The sequence below is a fragment of the Ictalurus punctatus genome, chromosome 24, assembly GCF_001660625.3.
Source record: "Ictalurus punctatus breed USDA103 chromosome 24, Coco_2.0, whole genome shotgun sequence".
Taxonomy (NCBI): Eukaryota; Metazoa; Chordata; class Actinopteri; order Siluriformes; family Ictaluridae; genus Ictalurus; species Ictalurus punctatus.
Genome location: NC_030439.2, coordinates 12448137 through 12467042, shown reverse-complemented (window position 1 = coordinate 12467042; position 18906 = coordinate 12448137). Strand labels below are relative to the sequence as shown.

At 43.1% G+C, this 18906-nt stretch overlaps 1 protein-coding gene across 22 annotated transcripts in view; it reads right to left on the bottom strand.

Moving 5' to 3' along the window:
- Window positions 1-18906, bottom strand: part of macf1a (microtubule actin crosslinking factor 1a) — a 196470-nt gene that overhangs the window by 35562 nt on the left and 142002 nt on the right. For 21 of the 22 annotated variants that reach the window (XM_053675246.1, XM_053675247.1, XM_053675256.1 and 18 more), the window contains 9 exons: window positions 17522-17678; window positions 17319-17430; window positions 16685-16747; window positions 15916-16154; window positions 15660-15789; window positions 14720-14919; window positions 11605-12112; window positions 10326-11320; window positions 9669-10169 (listed from right to left, as the gene is read on the bottom strand). In XM_053675246.1, coding sequence (XP_053531221.1) covers window positions 9669-10169; window positions 10326-11320; window positions 11605-12112; window positions 14720-14919; window positions 15660-15789; window positions 15916-16154; window positions 16685-16747; window positions 17319-17430; window positions 17522-17678 — 2905 coding nt within the window. The remainder of the gene's footprint in view (window positions 1-9668; window positions 10170-10325; window positions 11321-11604; window positions 12113-14719; window positions 14920-15659; window positions 15790-15915; window positions 16155-16684; window positions 16748-17318; window positions 17431-17521; window positions 17679-18906) is intronic. The other variant, XM_053675241.1, reaches the window with a different exon arrangement.

Sequence of the window (18906 nt, the reverse complement as noted above, 5' to 3'; positions counted from 1 at the left end):
GAATAATAATGCTAGAGCCAACACCCCCCACAGATGGCATGCTTTGAGGGTCACCAGTTAGCTTGAGAGCATCAAAAATGACTCTTTCATCTAACTTTTTTACCCCTGCATCAGCAGACCCCCCTCGTGCCACAAACACTCCACCAATGTCAGCTCCTAAAGTCCCATTGCTGGAAAGTGTGCTTCCTTCCCCTCCTCCAGAGCCCAAAGTGCTACGAGATGGCTGGCTAATCTTAGAGCCCTGGTCAATCTGCTCATTAATCCGCATGGTGTCATAGATGGATCGCTGCGGTACATAGCAGTCCTCAATATAAGCTTCCTCATCATCACCCTTCTTAAGACACCTGGGATTTTGTCGCAAACAGTCTGGCCGGCTCAGAGGCTTCCCCATCCCATAAAAGTGTGCCCTCAAGGGGCTGGGACGGGGCACAAACTATTCCACAAATAAATCCTCCAAAGTCAGTTTGTTGCTGAAATTACTAGTAGCTGAAGCCCTCAAGTCTTAGATGTCCAATTATTTCTAATAAACATTGATCCAAAAAATCTCAGTATAACGTTAGGATACTTATAATCCACAGCAAATAATCATAAGCAGAGACGGATTAGAGTCTGTGGCTCTAATATACAATGTTATTCCTGATCTTTCCTGGATGGAGCACATAAAGGAAAATGTCTCAGTCCAACTGACACACATCTTCTGCAACATATTAATGAGTCTTTTTGTTTAAAAGGCATGCAAGCAAGTAGGAGAAGGAGGAAACTCAGTTAGTTTCTGTTTCAGAGGTCCAAAGTCCAGAATAGAGTGATAACATTCCATGTAGTTTGCATCCCTTTTGTTCTCTCTCTCATTTCAGTAGAGTCCTCTTCTTCATAGCCCTTTCCCCAACTTCCTTGCAGCTACTTCCTTTTGAGTCTCTCTGTCTCTAGCACAACAGGAAAATCAGAGAGGTCTTTACTGTTTCAAAGAGAAGCAAAGAAAGACTCCTTTTAAGGTGAGAACTCCATATTCTGTTGCATAAAAAGATGTTGAGGAAATGCAAAGTGTCCATCAAGTGATTTTGTCTCTCATCATAATGTTCCTTCAAGCACGTTCTATTCTCTTAAAAAATAGTCTAGAATTCAGATAGGCAATGGGGACATTTTGTCTTAAAATATTGTTTTGTGCCCAGTCAGATGACTGTCATGAAAATATGCTTCTTAATACTGCAGGAGACTCACTTGTCAGACAGTCCGTCGCTGTTTGTAAATTTCCCTTGTCCTCTTTATAATCCAACAGAGCTGGAAGACCTGTCCAAATCAGAGTTCAGAATACCCTGTTTCATATTACATTTCCTTTCTGTAATGATGAACTTTAAATGAATGAAATCCACACCATCATTAAGTCTTTTTCAAAAACAAGAACAACAACAACAAAAAAAAACGGTATTAATCATCGTCTCTGATCGCTTCTATATTCCTCTCATCCAGAGTGAAGTGAAAATCAGTGAATCCAAATGACAGCCATGTCCAGAGGGGTTGCGTTGGAAGTAGCTAGGGTGAGGGTGAACGATTCAGCCTGATCCAGACAGCAAAGAGCATAGAGTTGTGGGACTGTATCCAGAGGGCAGAGACGCAGACAGTACCTCGCACCAAATGCACCCTTCCACTCGGGGCACTCTGCTTTTCAGACAATCCCCATACGCACTCCTCCTCTTCCTATCTTCCTCTTTCTCTGATCCACATGGGAGCACAAGATGATGCATGCAGGCTCAGAGTTCTTCTTTTCCTCTTTTCTACTAGTGCAGAATCTCTCAGTGTTCTCGGGCCACTGCGCTGTTGAAATGGTTTGCAGCTGCTAAAAAAATCTCCCACTTTTCCTCTCCCTCTCTCTCACACGCACACACTCCCAGTCTCCCTCCCACTTCCACTCGCTCACTCTCATACTCTCGCCTCCCTTTTTCTCCCTCTGTTTTTGTTTGAATCCATCTCCGTTTGTTCTGTTTCCTGCTCTGGCATTAAAACACAGGAAGTGCTCCAATCATGCCGGTTTCCTCTTCCAAAAAAACCACACAAAACCAAGCTGAGAAATGGAGGCTGAGATAAAGCTTTTGGTAGGAGGGGCCAATCTACCAGGGGGAGTGACTAAGCAGGGAATTTGATGTGTTTCAGCAGAATCACTGGCTTATAGGATCAAATCAGCTCATACTAATGACTATATAACTTCTGCAATACATATTACAGTTTCACATATGACTCATAGTTTGTGATCCAGACCTAATACTGCCAGAGAGAAAGCACTAGCAATACAAAAAGAAAGAATCAAAAGGCACCAACCCACAGGCATAAAAACTCTAGGGAAACAAAGAACAAGAGAAAGAGAGATACACAGGGAGAGAGGAGGTGAAAAAAATGGATGGATGACTGAGTGGGTAGGGTGTTAGTATGCAGGAAGTAAAGAGGCTTATCAATAACGGCTACCCTTTTCTCTGGCATATGTGTTTGCGGAAGCAAAAATCCCCTACTCATTCTCTTCTTTCAGCTCCTCCCTCTTTTTTTTTTCAAATAGCCACTCTGTAATTGAAGAAAACAACAAGGGAGGACACACAGAAGTCTACAATATTCAAAGTCCCCACATGTGCATTCTCGTCTTCTGCTCTTCTGTAACCCTATCCAGCCCTGAACAGAGAATGCCGGGGGGGGGGGGGGGGGGGGGGGGTGTTCTGGTTTACAATGAAAATGAATTGACACAGAGACAGCAACAGCAAACGAAAAGTTTATGCACGAATGCCATTCTTTTTGTGTTGGTTTTGTCTTGTGTCTCAGGCTGTCCCCGTTTTATTTTTCTATTTGCTCTTCTTTCTTCATTGCCTGTCCATATTCGGTTGGTGCTGGAGTATGTATAAAGAGCTCTGGCAGAGAGCAGACACTGCACTAACGCATGCTTGCTTACCCTCCCACTCACTCTCCATTGCCGAGTCCCAGACACACGCACATGTATAGAACACACACACACACACACACACACACCACAGTTGCTCCGTGAATCACCCACACTGTCCATGGTCTGCGTGTCCAACAAGCTAAATACTTTCTTTTTCAATTCTTTTTCAACCTTCCCTTGCTGTCTTTCTTCCTCTCTCCCTTTTTCTTTCTGTCAGTCTAGATGCAGCTGTCATGCTTGCTTCCAAGACAAACCTCCAGTGGAAACAAAAGGGGTTTGTCTGTCTCTCGCCCTCATGCTTGCTCTATTTCTTTCTCCCTCAGCTCAAACTGACCAGACACACTGCCATGATGCCCCAGTGGATTAAATTATATATTAATAAACATACAACCCTACCATCATGGAAAATCAGGAGAGAAAATAAAATGGGGGAAAAAGAAAGAAAGAAAGAAAAAAAAACAGTGATGAAGAAATTATGTGATTAATCATATTTTGGCAACATATTCACTCTTTAAAAAAAAAAAAAAAAAAAAAAAAAAAAAAAAAAAAAACAACAAAACCACGACCTAAATTTCTACAAAGGGAAACTATCAGTTGCATGTTGTAGTGCAAAACCAGCCTCAATCTGTATATAGTATAAATGCGATCCTTTTAACTCACTTTGTTTAGTTAAAGTAATATTCAGTACCTGACCCTGTGTCCACCCCCTCCCCCTTTTCCCTTAGTCAGTCACTGACTGTTCATTTGGCTTCTAGTTAAAAAGTCACAGTCCTGACTCAGACAGGAAGAGGGAGGGCTCAAGCCCAAAATCCCCTAAAACAGACTGACTGGAATAGTGTGTTACAGCTTTTGTCTCCGATAGAACTACGCTACAAAAAAATAAAAATAAATAAATAACAGGCATTAATCTACCGTAAACACAAGGGGGCAGAGAATGCTATTGACTTCACAGTGCAGTTTGTTTGCTTTAGGACAGCACCTGTTGATCCTGTTCTCTCCATCTCCTGCCTGCTCTTGCTTCCCCACCCCCCACCATTAAAAAAAAAACAAAAAAAAAACACTGAGCACGGACTCTATTTACTCAACAACTGAAACAAGCTCAAAATTATTGTATTTTCAACATGCTTTTATCTCGCAAATGCTCCACACTCCTTCTCCCCCCTCTTTTGCTCTTTGTGGTATCTAAGCACCCTAGGCGCTGACACGCCCCCTTTTTTCTCGATCTCAGCAGAAGTTTCATAATTAACCCGCAGGCTTTACCTGAGCCCCTCAATGTGTGCATTGTTCTCCTCTTTACCAGACACAAAAGCAAACCTGGGAAGCCGAATAAAAGCACAATCGACTCTTCTCATTAAATTAGAAAATAGGATTTCTGTTAGAATTTCTTACCGCTGTGTAATTGTCGGGAATTGTAAATTACACCGCAAATGTTTTATACGGAACTGCGTCCTTTCTTGTAACTGGTTGACTGATATTTAATATGGTGTTCATGAAGTAGTTCAAAGAGAACGAGAAATGGCACAACAGACATAACTCTTGTTAACCACCCTGAAAATCACGGTCATTACAACAATTATTAAACTGCCTATTCATTGCAGACATCAAGAAGGCTCTGCTGTTTGTGCAAAGTGCTTTATTTATTTCAGTTGGTGAGCTAATAGAGTGTGGCTGAGAGGGAAAAGCGGGCTATGCTATGGAATGCCACAGTAATTCACAACAGCTGAAACAATACCAGGCAATGGGAGAGGCAACACACACAAACACACTCTCTCTCTCTCTCACACACACACATACACCCCCAACCTAGCTGGATATCGCTTCGGTAGAGTCAAATTAGCAAAATTAAATCATCAGCTTGTTCTAATTGTGTTATGCTAATCTAATCAAACCCTGAGAACAAAGAAAAAAGGGGGAAAAAAATTAAACAGGCACAACAAAATCATATTAAATTCTAATGGATTTCATTGCTAGGTGTTTCATGCAAGGAAGGATCTTCCTGGGAAAGAATGAAGACTGCATCAGCGTGCCATTATATATCATTAGGAGGCACTCAACACAGAAATTTGGCTTCTAACCATACAGCTGGAAGAAGCCAAAGTTATAATCGACATGTTCTCATAACCATCAGGTAGCCAGCAAAGAAAAGGGATTTCACTAGACATTTCAAAAGTGGAACAGCTCTATACACAAGTACTATTTACCTTGTGGTCTTATGAGACTGTAATTTCAGCAGCCTTTTAAGATCATCACCATCTCCTCTCATAGAATAAAACCTAGGCTGAATTCTATACCAGAATTCAGATTATATGTCAGATTATATGAGGAAGATCCTCTAACGAAAGACCTTCCGTTTATCGCTAAAAACTGCTTACATCAATCAGAAGAAAACGAAAATGGGGTCAAATAAACAGAAACGAGCTCTGTGCCTTTAATAAGGATCCCCCCCATTCGTTAGCATGTTTTGCTTATGTTGTGCCATTGCAACTAGCATATCCATAGCTGTTCAAAGAGTTTTGCATTATCCTATACCGTCCACCTTTTAGATGAGTGTCATAGCAGAGGGCAGACAAAATGATCTGACACAGCGAGAACTTTCAGTCAGATTTCAGTGGCTGCAACGGCACTAAATCAGCCACTGGTGAGCACATCGCATTATGCTAATGATTCCAAGAACACCGATCTCAACTCATGACCAAATCGTTCTTTTAATTCTTCTTTAATGACGTGCGATTTTTGTCTGTGACAGCAAAGCCATATAGTGTAAAACCAGCTTTAGACCACAATGCAAATTAAAGGGCATTTATCTTAAAGCATCCACACCATAAAACTCCGTTACAAACCCAACACAGCCGAAGCATTTTTGCAAATCATGTACACAACTATTACAAGTGACTGAGTGCATCTGAGTTAAAGGAAAGCCCTGGGGGTTTGGGGTAGGGGACACAAAGGCCTTGACACATCCCCTGACCTTGTTATGCTAGAGGAACACAGAAAAAGCAAAGCGACTGACAAAAATAGGAGTAGTGTGTGTAAAAGGAGTAAGAGTAAGTTATAGCAAGCAAGAGTGAAGACAGCATGCTGCGCTCGGCTTGATTTAGAAGCTATTCACCGGTTCTAACCAGCCCTGTACAGGAATGCCCAGTTGGAAAGAGCCTTTTCTCTGTGTCTGCGTTTCACAGCCCACCCTATTTCTCCAGGCTCAGCTGCTCCACTGTGGTGGGATGCAGACACACACAAGTGCACACAGGGCACGGGAATTTTAAGGAGACCACCACACCCTGTATGTGTGTGTGAGATTATGTTTGTGAGGGGTTGAGGATAGGGAGACAGCTGAAATTCCGAACGCTCCAAAACAGCCCGGAATTAGAAATATCGTCCCGCACGGACATGAAGCCACACTCCCAGTACATACACACACCTAGTGCATGTGCATTAGGCTATGGTTTGAACAGGGACACACTGACCTGGCATCTAAAGCACTCAGTGTGGTATATACATATGTTTAGTCAGGGGGAAAAAAAAAAGAAAAAAAAAAGACCTCCAGAGTAGAAAATGCTGGTGAGACGATTCATGGTGTTAGGACCCAACCCATTATTCAATCACTCCCATAATGCCGTGGGGTGCTCTATATTAAAAATGACACCTTCTCATCATGTGTGCTGACCTACCAGCCAAGGCTCATCACAGGCCTTCATCAAGTGCACAAACAGGTCACCTCAAATACAAAAACAGACACACAGACACACACGCCTGGCTTATTTGGGTTTATCCTGCCTCCCCCTCTCTCTAATCTCAGCGATGACATCACTCCTTTGGATTGGGTGTCTCTGAAATGGAGTCTGGCTTGCATGAGAGGAGGGGGAGGATGGGAGTCCTTTTTTTTTTTTTCCATGGCAGACAGGCTTTCTGGCCCGCCGAATTACCTTCGTGCGTGTCGTTGTAAGTGAAATGGGGGTGGGGGCGTATAAGAGTGGGTGAGTATAAGAAAGGGGCCCAGACAGGATGGAAAAATATAGAATAGACAGCCAAGGAGGACGAAATAAGACTTCAAAAGAAGTTTCTCCTCATCCTTCTCTCCTTCTAGTGTGCAAGACCCCATTCTAGAAGTTTTCTAAAAATACCCCCGTGCACACAGACCATCTTTCTTAACTTACAGTAGCAGCCTGGCCTCCTTAATTAGCACTATTTACAGAGGCGTGTACAGATTTTTAGACATGAGGTGCCAATGAGCACACTAAAAGGAGGCACCAGCTAAGTAAGTATTACATATAATTACGCTTTTGCAGAATATCGGAGTTGTTCCTTGGTGCAGGATGAATGGCCACAGAATGACATCATTGTTTTGGCTTTATAGTTACTCTATACTTCTTAACACTCAAAGGATTTTGTCAAAATATAACACATCAAGGATGATTTATATCAAGCAGCTGGACCAGGCAAACTTAAATAAATAAGTTTTAACCTTTGGTAAATGTGGTGCTACTAAACGCAACTATTGATATCATATCATTAGCGTAACCACACCCCACAATGATATGATATCAGTAGTTGAGTTTAGAAGTTATGATATGACCTCGATAGTATGATGAAGTTGCCCCAATCTGTTTATATCAAACTATAGTGTGTACTGTCGGTATTTCTACATGACCGATAAGTTTTACCTTATTGACTTTCCTTGTATAATCTTATTGTTGTAAATATTCTAAAAATAAATAAATAATTTTAAAAGTTTGAACCTTTGGTAAATGTGGTGCTACTATTTTGTGATTATATCTCAGTAAAACTAAATATCATGATGCAAACCATGTATAATGGCAAGATCTTCCTACATCATGCTACACAACCCCAGCTCATCACATACATACATGCGTGTTTTTTTTTTTTTTTTTTTTTTTTTTTTTTTTTTTTTTTTTTTTTTTTAAATGTACCTTTCTCCTTTTCTCTTATTGCATTGCCTGTTTGCCTTCAGCAACTCGGCCCTCCAGCCTGCTGGGAAAAGGGAGAAGGTGGGGGCAGAGGAGCACGAGTGTGTACAGTAGCTGACACTGTTATTAACAGGAACAGTAAATCTGAAAGGAGTCTTAGACGGCAGGAATTTCAAACAAAAGGAACACCAGAAAGACGAGACAAAGACCAAAGACGAGGCGCAAGTAAGAAATCAAAGTGCAAGAAAAGCAGAAGCAGTAAAAGTGCAGTGAAAGACTAGAACATTCCACAGCTGAAGTACAGCTTGGATGAAGTGTTAAGCTCTCTGCACAACCACTCTGTGCAAGTTCTAATTAGTAACAGGTGAATTTTCAGATATGCATGACAAGCTGCCAGTGGATCTAACGCAAAGCCAACTGGGCGAGTCGGAACTAGTCTGACGCAGAGACAGTGGGAAGACGCATGGTTCCAGTGATTAGTTCGGCTCTCGGATTTAGCTCCGTGTCCGTCAACACGGTGACGGGTCTAATGAGCTCTCGTTGGCGGTGTCTAGCTGTGGCGAACAGGAGCAGCTCCAGAAAAATACTTCATAACAAATGACTTTAAGAACGCTACGCCATATTGTCCAGCCAGAACAGATTTACATGCCATATTACTGCACAGTTCCCTCAATGGAAATAACGCAGCAAGGTGAGCTGCTTTAAAAGAAGTCGCTGATTCACTCTCCTCCTGCACTAAGAATGCACCTCAAACCTCCACTGTGCCTCTCTTACTCCCACACTCCCACCACATTTGACGCTCTGGAGGGGCATGAGTAAGATCCGGAGAGGGAATGATACAACATCAGAGGCACTATAAATACAAGTGCAAGCCAGGGAGAAAGTGAAGGGGTCATCATCAATCAGCCGAGGGGGTAACAAGACGAACGCAAGCTGCCTTCTCAGTAAAGCAGCAGGAGCGACTGGGTCATGCCGATTCCCTTCTCCTGCAGAGAAGCATGCTGAGACGTGGGCCCAGATGGGGGCTGAGAGTTGGAGGTGATTTAATAAAGAGGAAAGCTGTGATTCATTCCACAAACGCTTGACGGCCCTCACAGATTTGTCTGATTCAGCTCGCCAAGTTCTTCTAGTGACTAGGTGATCGAATCTGAAAGTGTTTTTGCTTTTGAATTTTTTTTTTTTTTTAAATGCTCGTTTTCAACCAACACTTCCATCAGTCTGAAAAACTTTGAAAAGCTCTGCATTTGCAGTGACTCTTTTCTCTAAGGGGACAAGTGAGCCAACGGTTTTTCCTTTAATTTGCCACACATCTGTATGTTCTAAATGAAAGATAAAACTTGTAAAAAAAATTAATTAAAAAAAATAAATAAAAAAAACCCAGCCGCTATCACATTAGAAAGAGCTCATTATGAAACTGGTAATAAAATGGGTAGGTTCATGAAAACGTCTGCTGGTTCTCTGGAGTAGCAGGTATTTTAAGCCTAGGCTTGAAAACACCAGACATAGCAATTCTGAGTGAAGAAATGATTGAACTGTTCTATACAACTGAACTGTATAGTGCAAATTATACTCGACTAATCTATCTGGATGAACAATTATCCCCATTTACTACAACAGCAGAGAGAAAAAAACATTATGCAAAGAGAAACTATTTCGAAACCGTCTTCAGCCCATGCCTCCGAATGAGTCACTAGCTATGTCTTCTCCTAGTGCTCAAAATAATTAAAAAAAAAACAAAAAGACAAAACAAAAAAACCCATGTTCGAAGCCACAGTATAGGTCATGGCAAAAACAAAGCTGTTTCAGCTTGACGAAGCCCCTACCTTAAATTCCTGGAGCTGTTGTCTGATGATGTCCACTTCAGTTCCCACTACGCCTTGTGCATTCAGCCCGTCCTCCGCACGGCCAAGTAGCCCCTGTAGCTCCGTGAGGCGGGCGTAGAATTCCTTCACTCGCTCCTCAGCTTCTTCTATGAGTCCTAGGCGACCATGACCCCGCTCGGCCAGCTTAGCTGCCTGGCGACTCAGAGCCTCCGTCTCCCTCCTGAGAGCGAGGAGATCAGGGGAGCTACCCTCTCGCCTCAGCATAGCTGTGCAGGCACCGCCATGGCCTTCAAGCTCAGTCCGCAGGGAGGCCAGACGCCCCAGGAATCCCCTTATTGCATCTGCCTGCGAGGCCAGGGAGTCCACGTCCCTCCCCACAGGGCTCAGGCTGTCCAGCTCGTCATCCAAGTCCGCCAGGCGTGAGAAGACATCACGGACATGTGACTGGACTTCTCCTACGCCCTGCAGGCGTGACTCTAGGGAAGAGCAGCACTGCTCGATCTGTGTGACAGATAGCGAGGAGGAAGTTTTTACTCATAATTAAGCTCCTTTAATATAATTCAGTACATCTATAAACCTATATTACGTAATTAAATCAAAGTAAGACTAAACCATAGTCACATTCACTGACCATATTAGTCGTAACACTCTCCTTACCTTCTCAGTCACTTCTCCAAACTCCCTCTCTGTGTCTTGAGCCTGCTGCACCAGCTTCTGTCCTCCATCTCCACTGTCTCCTGTCGTCTGAGGTGCGTCCTGGGCCAGACCCTTGGCCAGATCCCGCAGATATACCACTTGTGGCTGTAGGGAGCTGAGAGCCTCCTGCTGGCTACGCAGGCGCTCCAGACTCTTGTTACTGCATGCCTGAGGGCCCAAAGCCTCCTGAACCTCCAGCTGATGCCTGGCTGCCTCCAGTCTTCTCTCCACCGCCAGTCTACCATCTTCAAACTCTTTCAGCCTGCTGTTCAGCTCCTCCAGCTGAGCCATGCGTCCATGTAGTCTCTCAGAGAGGCCATCCAGCCTGCGGTTCAGCTGAGCTTTCTCATCCCTCACCTCCTCTTCTCCAGTCCGGCTCTGCTCCAGGAGCTGGTCAGCGGCAGAATTCAGAGCCTCTAATAGGGGGCGACGGCGATCTAAGTCCAGGCCAAACTGTCTTGCTTTCTGCAGGGCTTCTTCAAGGGCAGCGGGCTCCAGAGAAGGTTGGATCTCGGACTCTTTCTGCTCAAACTCCTTCAGCCAGGGATCCAGTTCATCACGATGCTGCCTGTACTGTACGGCACGGCCAAGTGTCTCTTTGATATGTGCTTGCTTTTCTGTGAAGTGCTGGTTTGCTTCCTCCCAGTCCTGGCGCAGTTTGGTTAGTCGAGTCTGCAGACCTGAGCGCTCCTCTCCAGCAGGAAGTGATGCCAGGATAGATGCTCCCTCAGCCTGGATGAGCTCGTATGACCCTCGCTGTTGTGCCACACCACGCTGGAGCTCTTCTTGTTGGGCAAGGAGGGTTTGCAGAACTTCAGGTTGGCAGGGGAGAGGGTCAGACATGCTGGGTGTACTTGCAGCAGCCTGCCCATCTAACCAGGCACGGAGCTCCTCAAACATCTGCTGGAACTGCTGTGTGCTTGAGAGAGCAGCCTGCAGTTGGGACAGGCCATCGGCTGAAAACAAGCAGAGACAAAGAAAACGTAATACAACAACTGTGTATCATACAAGGATCCCATATTAATATCCAAATATACTACTGACGTAACTATATTACCAATTAATTATAAGTTGGAAATGACAAATCATGATTCTCTCAAAAGATTGAAAAACATTATTCAGAAATGATTTCATTTCAATTAAAAAAAAGGCAGGAAATACTGTGAAACGGTGGGGTTCCCATCCCTACTAGAAAACGACTAGTCAGTTTTTAAGAACCCAAACCTCTATCCTGCCTCACCTGCTCTTTCTTCAAGGCTGTTGAGTGGGCCACTGACACTCTCTAGTCTCTTATGCAGCTCTTCTCGGAGGTAGGGCTCCAGCACAATGGCGCTGAGCTCTGCACACAGCTGCTCTGCCTGGGCCAGCTGGTCTCTCCTCTGCTCAAGCTCTGAACGGATCTCTCCTGTCTCCTTCAGCCTCTGGCGCAGGGCCTCAGGCTGGGCACTAAGCGGGGCCTGGGCATCCAACTTCTCAGCCAACTGGGACAAACTTTGGGAGAGCTCCTTCAGCAGAGCCTGGAAGTCCTCGCTGGTGCCGTGAGCACGCTCGATCTGGTCGGAACGTCCAGACAGGCGAGAAGTCAGGTCCTCCCACTGCTGGGTGATGGAGGCCAGCTCCTGCTTCACCTCGGCTACATCCTGGCTGTCTCCAGAGCCCTGCACTTCAACAGGTGAGAGGATACCCTCTGCAGCCTGGGTCAGCTGGTCGAACTGGGCACGCCGTGTCTCAAATTCACGCAGCATAAACTGGGAGGGAAAGAAAGCAGGTCAAAGTGGATTTGGACACCAAGTTAGGGATATTCTTCCAAAAAATTTTTTAAATTACTGTTGTAGAGGTTTCACACAACCAAATAATTTAAATACATAGTGTCATATGTTGTTATATAATGGCTTCTGTAGATAATGCTGCTGCTTTCTAGTCTTAGTCATTTCCTTACAAGAAAGAAAAGAACAGCTAGAAAACAGGAAATTGCAGAACAACTGGAGAGCAGGAAAAATGTACAGAGTGCAAAGGTTTGCATAACAAAAAAAAAAAAATCTTTTAATTTCATCACAACAAGGGTTACCCTAACCCTTAAACTTGGGCGATGCGCTGAATGAAATTTTATATTATATATGTCAGGTGTAAAATAAATACAATGGATATCATTAAATGCTGTACATATCATAAACACTATGGATTATCATTTGCACAGAAGAGACAAATAAATAAACAATGCAATTTAGTGTAGAAGAGAACGCTGAAAGAATGAAATGGATCATTCAGAATATATTCTTGCATTTCAGTGCGGTAAAAAAAAAAAAAAAAAAAAAGCCACAACATAGCCACACTTATATAGTATTTAGTGTGTAATGTTGAATTTAAAAAACAAAAAAACAACTAACCCCTCAACTACTTAAAAAAACTTGACGCTTTGACGCCCCGTGTTTTACGTCTGGGTGTGAACATGCTCATTGACCGCCACCGGGACATTAAACGTACCGAGGAAAATGGTCCCGGTGTGAACAGGGCTTAATGTTATACCTCAGGACACTCAACAAATTTCTCTATACCACTTCAAGCGCATCTTTACTCGCACAAAAACTATTTCATTTCCTCAGAATGTACCATTTCTGCACAGAGTTCTTATAGATACAATCTGTATTTAGAGCAAAGTTCAAATTGTTATCAAAGAAACAATCCAAGGTATTTGAACTGTCCGTCCTCTTCAACAGCTTGGTTGTTGATTATAACAGGCTGGCACGTCTGCCCGTACTCCCCAAGACTGTAAACGATGAGCTCTATTGTTTTATTTTCATTAATAAATAAAGCACCATCCTGACACCACTGCAGTAAAACATCAACGTAACTCATATAAGAGCTCTCCCAATTCATCATTAGTGCTATCATGGTCACATAGTATCAAATCTACTATAAAACTGGTACAATTCATTAGCCAATATGATACTATCAAGAGGCAAACTTTGCTGTTTATTCACATCTCTGCCCATCATAATATTGAGGCTACTCCATTCTTTCTTTTCATCGCCAGCACTGAAGTGTCTTTCCGGTTTAGTTTTATACTCCTGCTTGGACTTCTTTATAATTGCCCTCAATTCACGCCTTTTATCTTTAAAAAGCACCATATCACATTTAATAAATGCAATCTTTTTCCTCACAAAGACACCTCTTCATTTCATTTGGTCACCCATACCTTATTATTTGGACAGACACATTACTCTCACAAAAATTGAATATATAACGTGATCGTCTCTGAGAGTTCATTTGCATCTGTACAGTTATCAAAAAAAAAAACAAAAAAAAACAAAAAAAAAATCCCAATCCGTATCATCAAAGCAGTGTCACAGTCTGTCATTACAAGCATCCGACCACTGTTTGATCTCCTTAACTACAGGTTTCTCCTGCTTAATTCTTGCTTTATTCTTTGGCAGGAGGTGTATGACATTGTGGTCTGACTCACCCAGTGGTGGTCTGCACACCGCTTTGTAGGCATTAGGCACGTTGCCAAAACATTGGTCAAGTGTCTGGGTGTGTCGAGTTGTTGTAAATTTGAGATGGTTTGACAAGCTACAACGGTTAAAATCTACCAAAACAAATACAGATTGATCCATAGAGCGTGAGAGAGTCTCGTTAAAACTCTTACTTAACCCGCAAGCTGCCTCCTCAAACTTTGGGCCTGGTAAATACGTCAGGACAATTGTAATCTGACCAAATTCTATTGGCAGATAAGAGTAGTTCGTGATCAGGGGTACATACCCGTTCACGTATGTGCATCTGAGTCACCCAGTTATCATCAATGAAAATACATAGTCCCCCTCCGATTGATTTGTGACTTGTATTTTTATCCCCATCCGCTCTGATTGCAGTTCAATCCGGGAAGGGCGGCTTCAGTCCCTTCCTTGAGCCAGGTCTCAGTGAAGCAGATTAAATGACTTCTTTGTAAACTTATCAAATTTTAATCTTTCACCTAATTCATCAACCTTGTTGTTGAGGGACCGAACACTGGAAAGTGTTATATTAACGCTTTCCAGTTCCCTTGCTCGAACGCCGCCTCTACGTCCTCGCCTCTTTGGAGTTTTCACGGTTTTCTTTGAGTTTCGTAAAATTTCCGGGCAACTAAATTCCATAAATCCAGTTTCTCCCTAATTCTTCCTGATATGACAGGCTGGCAGATTTCTTCAAATCAATTCTGGAGTCTGAGAAACTTTTTGAAAAAATTTTTTTTGCCTCCCTTTAAATTATCTTGAGTTTGCCTAATGTTTTGAATTGTAGTCTTGTTGCAGTGTGCACCCACAAATGAACTCTAGATAATGCTCAAACACCTGCACTCGTGTGTGCACCCTTGTATATACCTGCACTTGTTGCTTCTGAGTGTTGAGCATGTTAGGGTCGATGCTCAGGGGACCAAGCACACTCATCATCAGCTCCTTCTCTCGCAGCCAGGGACCGAGCTGACTGGCTGCTGATGCAAAGTTGCCCAGTCTGTCAGCACACGTCTCCAGTTCTGTCTGTCTCTGTGCTGCGGTCTGATTGGCTTTCTCCCATCGAAATTCTACGAAAAGAAGCAATGGTAAATGTGGTGGTGTAAAATAAACATAACAGCTAATCACGATGCCTCTTGAAATCATAACAACAGAAGCTGGGTACACGGGTAGCCATAGTAACGCAAAGATTCTGGGAAACAGTGTAACCGTGAATAATCTTTTTTAGTAGGAAATACAGGGAATTAAGTTAAAAGGGACACAAAACAATCCATTCCAATTTAGTGTGTTTATGTACTGGCATCACAGAAGCAGAAACGCATATACAGGCAATCCTGGCAACAATATCATACTTGCCCTCATACTTTTTGAGTCATACATAGGAAGAGCGAGTCTGACACATGCATGTGGTTTCAATAAAGCACGAATTTTGCTTTGAGAATAATTTGAATGCTTTGAGTCACACAAGAAACATGAAATATCATGGAGGACTAAAAGCTGTTCCTGGAGCTCACTCCATTCTCCTGCCTCCTCCAGTTCCTCCAACCTACGCACCATACCAAGCTTTTGTTCGATTTGCCAGAGGAGCTCTCAACCTTTTAGAAAAACTAAATCCCTTCAGCTTTAGTGCTGAACAAATATGCACATAAAACACCAAATGTATTTGAGGAATTTAATGTAAATGAAAACCAAACAGTGACCCTTTACAACATAGCTGTTAACAACAAGTGTGCTGTCAATAATATCATCATAATTTGTATTTTTCCCTTATTGCTCCACTCTGGGTAGTTCTGGGTAGTGATCTACTTACCGATGTCCTTTAGCTGTTGTTTCCAGATCTCTGCTTCAGGGGAGTCGGGATTTTCTTGTATCAGTTGCTTTAGGGTGCGCTTTAGGTCCTCGACTTTCCCAGAATGTTCTGCAAGTTCAGACAGCAAGGCCTGCATGGAGGTATCATAGTCATTATACTGATTATGTAACATTTGATGTCACACCAGGCTAATAAAACTGCTGTGATCTGACCAATTATATAAACATCATCAGTTAGGTTTTCAGTCTGTACTCACCTTGTTCTCCCGGGCCTGGGCACGCACCACCTCGGGCCTCGAGGGCGATGCAGTCTGCCCCTGTGCCAGGCTCTGTTCCCGAGGACCCAGCCACTGGTGCAGAGCCTCAGAGTCTTGCCTGGCCTTCTGACACAGCTCCAGAGAAGCCTGCTGCTTGCTCTGCCTCTCCTGAAGATCCCCACCCAGCTGTTCATACCTGCTGTTCACGTCCGCCACCACCACCTGTATCTCCGTTAGATCTGGCGGGAAAGGCGTATAAGATAAATGATAACTTTATTAAAATGGAGCATAGTATGTTGAATGTGCTGGTTTGTCGTGTTTCTTCTTGTTTATGGTGAAAACCCCATTTGTTCTACAGTTATCTTTTAGAATATAAGAAACAAGCCGAACGGACACAGACGGAAGCGGACACATGGCATTTCAAATTTATGAAAGCACAGTGACAGAGTGGCTGCAGTGTTTGCTTGATTTCCAGCTGCCAATGAGAGTCTGATGCAACGTTGGGTGTCAAAATTCTTTTTCGCCCACAAGTATCGTCCAGAAATCTGATCTCGGGGATTGACGTTAACTGAACTCGAGTGTGGTCTGTTCCTAAGTTTTGGTGCCAAATAGTAGTTTCATGACGGAGCCCAGAATCAATCCTGGGTCTGTACTGGGTATGATGGGTAACAGACTGGGGACAGAGTGAAATAATGGGTGTCTGATGGCACATAATTGGATGTGGATGGAGACGACGTGACCAACAGTGCACCAAGTATAGGGGGCTCACCTCTGCAGGTGTGAATGCCATTGAGACTGCTGGAGCCACCGGCACCATTGAGCGTGGGGACACCTGGGAGAGAGACACACACTCAGACACTGGTGCTACACACACATGCATGAACACCACAAAGACGTAAGCACTTGCACACATAAGGCTCACACCAGTGAACATGTATAAGCTCACAAAGGTTAAACATAGAGCAGCATGCCAAAGCAGACATACACAAGTCTCACAATTTATAGATGATAAGCTTTTTTTGGTAATCCATAATACTAATTAATTACAGATTAAACATGGATTTAAGCCGGGCCTTCCGAAACCCCTTTTATGCACTTGTCAATTTCCAATTTCTTACTTTGTGATTTTAAACTCGTGGAAGATATCCTTAAGCAGCCATTTTACGCATTATGCAAAAGTTGAAAATGATGCACATCCATCCCCAACATTTCAGTCAAGTGTCTCCAAACATTTGACCGGTAGTGTATGTGATCATTTTCAAAAACTGTTAAGATTCTTTACTCATTTTTGTAAACGTATCTCAAAAAGACATCTATTAGTTAAATATGATGGAAATCCAGTGCAGTGATAAAGATGGCTATTTAAGGTGTATATAAGGTGTAAATCTGAATGCTGCTCGTACCAGTCTTGCTTTGTGGAGCAGTGATGCTGATGATCAGACTCTCCAGCTCTGAGCTGCTCTTGTTTAGCTCCTGAACTTGATTGCCCTGGGACTCCCACTCACTCAGCAGGTCCTGAGAGCAAGTCATGGAATAGTTTATAACCTTATCAAATCTGGCATGTGCAGAACACAACTTGGTGCAGTTTTCTCTAATGCACACCCACCTTGAGCTGCTGTACTCTCCTCTGCAGGCCCTCTGTGTTGAGGTTGGGTTCTTTAGCAGGCAGCTGCTCTTGTGCCATCTGCAGCCACCTGAGGAGGGAGCCGGAAAGCAAGCGGAACTGCACCAGCTGCTGGTCACAGCTCTGGATGGCATTCAGTCTGTAGACACATTGAATAATAAAATCAGACAATTTAAATAAAGCATTGCCTAGCCAATGGGAAAGTATTTGCTTAGGTTAGCGGTGGGAGTCACCGTTCATTCCAAATGTCTTACAATTTTATTTTTTGCGAAATGTTGTTTTTTATATGTCCGCTAGATGTGTCATCCAAACCACAACATTAAAACCTCTCAATGAACTCACGCAGCTTACGCTCATGCTTCAGCAGTCCGCTATTCCAGAATGGCCAGTATCACCCACGTTACATTTAGGTATAGTGAAAAGTGTCACCTACATTACATTATACAGGAATAGTGACAAGGCCCTGGCTCGGTCCGCTCCCAATAAGACACAGAGGGCATGATTGTAATCCCACGGCTCATAGATCAACTGTTCTCAAACTTGGTTATATGAGAAGCCGACTCTGGCATTTCAAACACGAAGACCTTCAGAAAAGCATCTCGAATGGGTAATAATGCCAGTTTGGCAGAGAATAACACTATCTATAAATGAATCAAACAGGTTTTATTTTCACCATGTGGTGACTGGCATGACTTCAGCCTATGCTGGAATCTGGCTACGCAGTGCCAATACTAGTCTTCTCATGAGCAAAATTCTGTATTTTTGGAATATCTGTTATACTCTAGGAGTAGTCTGATAGCATGGTTTGGGTCCACTTGTCCCCTTGGAGGCAAAAGTCATCGCAAAGCAGTAAAGGCTGATTTATCCTACATCCTAAAATCAATATGTATCCTTTTGTCAAAGGAGTTGTCTCTTTGAAGATGACCTCACCACAGGATATAAGGTTTAACTCAATGATTTAATGAGCATGAAAACAATATAAAATATAATGTTATGACCTTTACAGTCAACAGATTACAACCCAGTTAAAAAAATATTTATGGGACATTTTGGAGAGGAGTGTTGAGAAGACATTGCTCTACACCACGATCATCAAAACCCCAGCTAAGGAAATATCTTTTGGAAACATGATGTACTTTGCTTCAGTACAGCGGCTAATGTACTGCAGTGAAGCTGTTCTGGTGGCTAAGACTTGTTTATCCCTTTAATTTGTCACCCGTCTGTACATCATCCACCACCCTTGTTAAAGAATCTAGCATACAAGCTTGCAGTTTTATTGAAATAACGCAGAGAGCGTTTACTATCACCTTATCTGCCAAACCATGTTGAAACCACCTCCAAAGTGCCAACACACTATACATCCATGT